The sequence below is a fragment of the Cibotium barometz genome, chromosome 13 (genome assembly GCF_041138505.1).
Source record: "Cibotium barometz isolate CiBa-2024 chromosome 13, ASM4113850v1, whole genome shotgun sequence".
NCBI classification, from domain to species: domain Eukaryota; kingdom Viridiplantae; phylum Streptophyta; class Polypodiopsida; order Cyatheales; family Cibotiaceae; genus Cibotium; species Cibotium barometz.
This window is the reverse complement of record NC_141058.1, coordinates 46,083,011-46,089,023: the sequence shown is the minus strand read 5'-3', so window position 1 is coordinate 46,089,023 and position 6,013 is coordinate 46,083,011. Positions and strand designations below refer to the sequence as shown.

Sequence of the window (6,013 nt, the reverse complement as noted above, 5' to 3'; positions counted from 1 at the left end):
CTTTTTGGGATGGTGGTCTAGGACGTGAGGATGGACCTAAATAATCACGGCAAGTATAATGAATGAACAACAAGCATAACATACAAAACAATCGACTTGCGTATATCCATAAAAAGAAGTATACCACTATGAAAGCTACCATGCATACCAACATCGAGTGGTGGTGAATTGTCATCAACAAAAATTTCACGATCTAAAACAAAACAAACAAAGAAACATAAATCTTTATTTTACAAGGAAGGTATATAAAGTATCCAACATAGATAGCTAGCCTTCTCTAAGTTGCATGAGACATGAATATGCAAAGTGAAATAAGTAAAAGTCACATGTCCTCTATGTCTCACTAATGTGAGCTTGCTTGCCCTTTTGAGCTTACTTGCCTCTTTGAGCATGCTCACCCCTTTGCGCTTCCTTGCCCCTTATTTGATCACCTTCAAAACCACTTCTTTGTTAGAAAAGTAAAGCTTGAGGAAAGAGAGGAGACAGTTGTGGAAGCCACTTTACCTTGACTCAGACAGCCACCACTTGCACCCTTTCCCTTTGATTTTTGCCATTCCTCAAACTTAGCTTTCTCACTTGGCAATACATGGGGCGAGGGCATGTCAATCCACCAAGGGCATGTCTCAATCTCAAAAGGTGAGAGAGCAATCATATTCTCCCCATACATAGTGGACTCTTTGTTAGTGATATCCACCCATGTTTTACAAGCCTTGGGCAAATCAACAAGCAGCTTGAGGTCTCTCAAGTGCAAAAAATACCTAGAATATTCAAAGATAATTTATCCAAGCCAACACAAACTACACACTGCAATGTCAAACAAAAGGCATTAAAATAGAAAACCAACCGATAGAGCAACCGACAAGCGACTGCATCAAGATGGGACTGAATAGGTTGACCCTCTTTTTTTGGACTTGTCTTTAGCACCAGTTTTCTTAATGTTGCCAAAAATATATTTTCTACCCTCATATCGTATGGATGAAAAGTAAACATGAAGAGATGGCTCATCGGGCAAATTAATTGGATGCTCTCTAGTAGCTGCTATTCTTATCTCTTGCTCCAAAGAACGAAGTGCATTCTTTTCTATCATGTCTAGCAACAGTTCCCTAGACAACCACCTACAATGATAGAAATAATGAAAGGCACGAAAACATGCAAAGCGAAGACAATTTTTTTCTATGAAGCATAGAGATAAAGCAAGAAAAGTGAAAAACTCTTACGCTCTGAACTCTGTGTTTGTTGATGGCATACCATGGGTATTGCGAACAGATCTTGAACTCTCAAGCAATCTCAACCAAGTTATCTTTTTCTCGGCAACACTGACGGAAGAGATTGCTATCAAATTCAACTTTTCAATACCCACAATGGTGTCCGTTCCATCAAATTGAAGAGAAAACAAAGTTTCTCTCCATTCCTTGCCAAGGGATGGATTAATAATATTCAAAACCTAATAAATATACCAAAACCATTTCATATTAGTAGGAGACAAACACAACAATAGTAATTTTAAACAAATCAAACATTGCAATACTTTTTGCATACGATCAGTGTACTTTCATCGCAACTCAGTGGAGATCTCCTTTTCTTTTAAAGCCCTCTCCTCTGCACTTAGACCTTTTGTCACTTCAACTACTTTGGTCCTTACTTCCTTTTGAAACTCAACCTACAAAATTTTGGGGAAATCATTTCATACCATACTTTCTAATCCTCTCATAACAAGAAAGAGCCCAAATATATATCTACCTGGTAAACAAGCTGGGCCAAATCCTCTCTAGCCAGCGGATACCATAGGGTGAAGTCTTTAATTCAAGCTTCAATGTCACACTCACAAATATTTGCAGCATTGACCAATGTATCCTTCAGATTTGTGACTATGATTGCATGCTCATTCAAGCTTCCAAAAAAACAAAAATTTAATACAGATGCATTTAATGTGAAGGATCACATGCGCATTGTGTTTTGAGAGGAACTTACTCATTCATGTGAAGAAAGCCAGCAAGCAAGGAGACTTCACTGAGTCTAGTTGGATCAACAACAGTGCTAAAGACCCTCAAATGCCATTCTTTATCATCTTTATATTTCTTTGTAAAACGAGCTCCATCCAAGCCACTGTGCGATGGTTCCCCTCCCACACATAGAACATTTTATTGGAAAGAAAAGACAACCCCTTCTTGGTTCTCAACTCATTCTCAAACTCTTTATCTATAGCCTGCCAGTGGGCATCCCATGAAGCCCTCATCTCACTTGTCACCGGAATTGCAACACCACAAGGGGAGACTAGAGAGACGGAAAAACTCTCTCACTTGTAGCAAGAGTAGTATGATCCACACTTAGCTCAATCCAATGGGATTTGCATCCCTTTCGGAGCTAGGGATTCAACCCGTACCGGTGCACAAAGGCTTATCCATTTGATGGAGAGATTGCTAAGAAAACTACTACTATTGACATAGACTCAACACACACTCAAGCTCAATCTTGCTATTGCTCACTCAACTCCACATTCCACTCATCCATACATCCAAACAAGAAGAAAGCTTAGCTATTACTCACACAAGATCAAAGCATTCTTCATTCTCAAATACTCATTTCCCTAGCATGCACACAATCCTTGAAGCTATCAATAAGAAACATGCACACTAGAGAATTGACATGAGAAGAGAGACAAATATCAACTCAGTGCATTGAATTAACAAAAGAATAGAACTTACAACAATGTAGATGGGAAGAGAGAAGAGCTTGCACCTCTATGGAAGAAGAGGGAGAGCTAGTCTCAAGAGAGCTCAAACATGAGTTTGCCCAATGTCCATGCTCTCAAATGAGCCACCTTTTATACAAAAATTCTAGAACTCCCAAAAGTTCCCATGTGGGATTATTGTCAAGCCCTCTCCCACATTCATCTACAAAGTGGAACTCTTTACAAGAGCCCTAAGTATCTTTTTTGTTGCATCCTTGTATTAATCTTCATTTGTCATGCAACACTCCCCCCTTCCTATTTTGCGCACGTCCTCGAGCGCGGTAGTAGCAAGAGCTGCAACAAAAAAAACAATGGATACAAGTAAAGTCTTTTATTGAAAAAAAAGAAAAGGATAGAAAAGAAAAACCAACAATGATAATTTCACACGTGAGCATATAAGTGCAAGGCTGGTTAAAGTTTTAATGAGTACTAAAATAGGTGAGTAAAGACTAGTCCAAATGAGACTTAAGTGGTAGATAATTCTATGCAAAGGCAAGTGTGCTTTGTACACCGCCGGTTATGACCGCAGTCTCAATGTCCTACAAGTATTTAAGTTATTCCTAAGTGGCAAACCTACTCCTAAATTTGAGCAAAGGTGATTGGAACTCTCTTTTTCTTTTTTTCTTTTTTTTTTTCTTTTTTTTTTTAATATGTGTGTAGAAGGTGATAAAGATTAAGGTTCTATCCCAAAGAGACCCAAGCAATGGCCCAGAGACCTCCGCCAAGAGAATCTAAAGACCGCTAAGTATCTCAAGGGCGACAGACCCTTTTTCTTTCTTTTATGACCTAAGGAGTACCCCATGAAGATGAGGGCATCGGTCTCGAAGGCCCATAGTGTACCCCAGAGTCCTACCAACATCCATCAAGGCGATAGATTCCTCAAAGGTCTTTTTCTGAAGCTTTTCGACATCAGTGTTCACCCCATGGAGACCAAGGCATTGGCCCCAAGGTGCTAAGACAACCCCAGGTCCTACCAAGCATTTCTCATGGCTGCGGACACGTCATGTCTCAATTCACTTTGTACATATTTTTTTTTTAGGGTATAATTTTTTTATAAACTATTATTACTCCTAGCACCTAGCTCATATCTAAGAGGTAGCTACCACTAGGGATAACTAATATACCTTGAAAGCATAAGAACTTGGCATATTCCCTTGGTATATATCCTACACTGTCTTTAGATAGAAATATCTTTTCCTAAGTCTTCTAAGACTCTAGAATTCACTCACCATATTTTAACAACTAATCAAAAAACTTAAACCAGCCAACATTGTATGAACATGCAAACCATATATTCGAAAGATAAGAGCACATAAAGAAATAAAGATTAAGATTTGAATACACCTGTTGTAGTGCCCTGTTGATGTTGTTCGTTTGCATTGATGCATTGCTGATTTTGTGCAGATTGCTCCTCCTTGATCTTTGTAAGCGTAGCATGTCTCCCCCCTTCCTAGTTTGTTTGCACGATAGGTGGACTATTGGGGCGTGTTTGATGCTCTTGTTTTTTACGGAGATTTTTGCAAAATTTTTATTAACAAACAAGAAAAGAAAAGAAAAAAAATAAAATTTGCCATTGGTGCCAAACACCGAATATAGCCGAGGGGAAAAACCCAATGGGAGAAAAGTGCCCTGGCTTGTCGATCTTATTATGGAGTGCTGAACTTACCCTTGCGCTGGTGGTGGATCCGTGTCCTCGTCTGCTGGAAAGATGGTATCAATTTCCTCAGGATGCAGAGACAACCCCTCACAAAAACCGGCCGCTGGAGAAGGTGGTAGAGGAAGGAGTGCTTCCTCACTAAAGTATGGCATTGGTTCTATGGGAAGGTTAATCAGACAGTTTCGATTTTGGAACTGCGCAATGTAGGTACTCATATTGATCCAATATTGACATGTGGAGGCTTGGGGAAGGAGGGCTTGCAAGATCGGTGGTTGCAAGTCATTTAAGCTTGTATCCCTCCATTGTTGTGCTTGAACCTCCTCACGTAATCTACGTTGATTTGGTCCTCTCTCTGGTATTCTCACATTAAGAAGATTATGGCGTTGGGGTGTAACTCCCACAATTTGCTTCATTAAGCCCGTGCCATATCGTCTAAAGTAATAAGAGCGGCATATCCAACAAATATGTGAAGCTTCTTCTAATACAAGCCGTGCACACTCTTGACAGTGTGGAAATGGGTGATGCTGTTGATAGAATAATGTGACAAAGTGATGCCCACAGCAATTTTCACTTAAGGGAGCATAGAAGTACCTAGAATGTGTTTGAAACGGAGGAGCACTATAACCCCCGCGATGATCTGGTCAAGTACTATCAGGGTCAATGCATGGTGGACATGTATCTCGCCAAATATCCATCAGGAGTTATCTGGACGTAGAACAATGAAATTTAGAACACTCATATCCATCATGACAATTCCAATCAAAAACAAGATTATCTCAAAGAAAACACATCTTCTAAAGGCATAAGGAACTACATTATTCAAACATTGATTTACCAAAGAGCTTTAATTGTAGTGTTAATGCCTTATCTTTAGTTTTTGGTATATCCTTTTTAAGCGGTGGAAACTTTAGCAATTGTCTTGGAATTTGAGCAAGATAAGAGAATTTAGGCATTGAAATGCTAGAATCTATGCTCAAATGAGACTCATTTGGACTTGACGTAGGTACACAAGTTGATGGTTGAATTGTGTAACAAGGAGAAATCGGGACAACCGGTGTTTCAATACATGTTTTAGGAAGATCAACACAAGTAGTTTTGTAGGTGCTATCACAGCCACCTTTCCTTTCTTGAAGATTTTGTGTTGATTTCTTTTGCACCCACTGATATGAAAAATCAAGGGTGGCTTTTGAAATCTTTCTGAAACACTCTTTTATCTCTACCAAAGCATGGCATTTTGGAAGCCAAATTGCTGTTGCACCCTCATAATAGCCTTGTGCTTTGAGCACATTTTTTGGGACCCATCGAGTGACAATCCGAGGTTTGGGCTTGGAAATGATGTGCTTCTTAAGAGGCTTAGCAACTGGACTAGATGTTACCAGTTTGTACGCAGCTTTGGGTAGCCACATTGATAATTCCTTCTTACCTGGCCTTCTTTGAGCAGCAACTAGAGTAGTTGGAACATGCCAGCCATGGCCCTCACTTGAGTACTCATCAATTATCCACATCATTTGTTTTGGAGCTTCAAGAGCAGATTTTGATTGTGGGTTGGGTAAGGTAGAAACATTACCCCTTTGACATGATAAAGCTCGTGGAGTAGCAAATCCCAAGATGCAATCAGAATCAAT

At 39.6% G+C, this 6,013-nt stretch overlaps 1 protein-coding gene across 1 annotated transcript; it reads right to left on the bottom strand.

The window, feature by feature from the left end:
* Nucleotides 1–375: 375 nt before the first annotated feature.
* LOC147632745 (uncharacterized) lies at nucleotides 376–1,582 on the bottom strand. Its single transcript, XM_086806915.1, has 4 exons — nucleotides 1,529–1,582; nucleotides 1,218–1,444; nucleotides 505–1,115; nucleotides 376–431 (listed from the first exon to the last, which is right to left on the bottom strand). The coding sequence occupies exons 1-3, from the start codon at nucleotides 1,535–1,537 to the stop codon at nucleotides 872–874; spliced, it is 480 nt and encodes a 159-aa protein (XP_086663041.1). The 5' UTR covers nucleotides 1,538–1,582; the 3' UTR covers nucleotides 376–431; nucleotides 505–871.
* Between the last annotated feature and the right edge of the window lie 4,431 nt (nucleotides 1,583–6,013).

Bases quoted from the DNA above. Each gene is read 5' to 3' on its own strand.
- LOC147632745 (XM_086806915.1), bottom strand. The intron at 1,116-1,217 runs GTAAGAGTTTTT...CTATCATTGTAG, and splicing joins ACAAACACAGAGTTCAGAGC to GTGGTTGTCTAGGGAACTGT.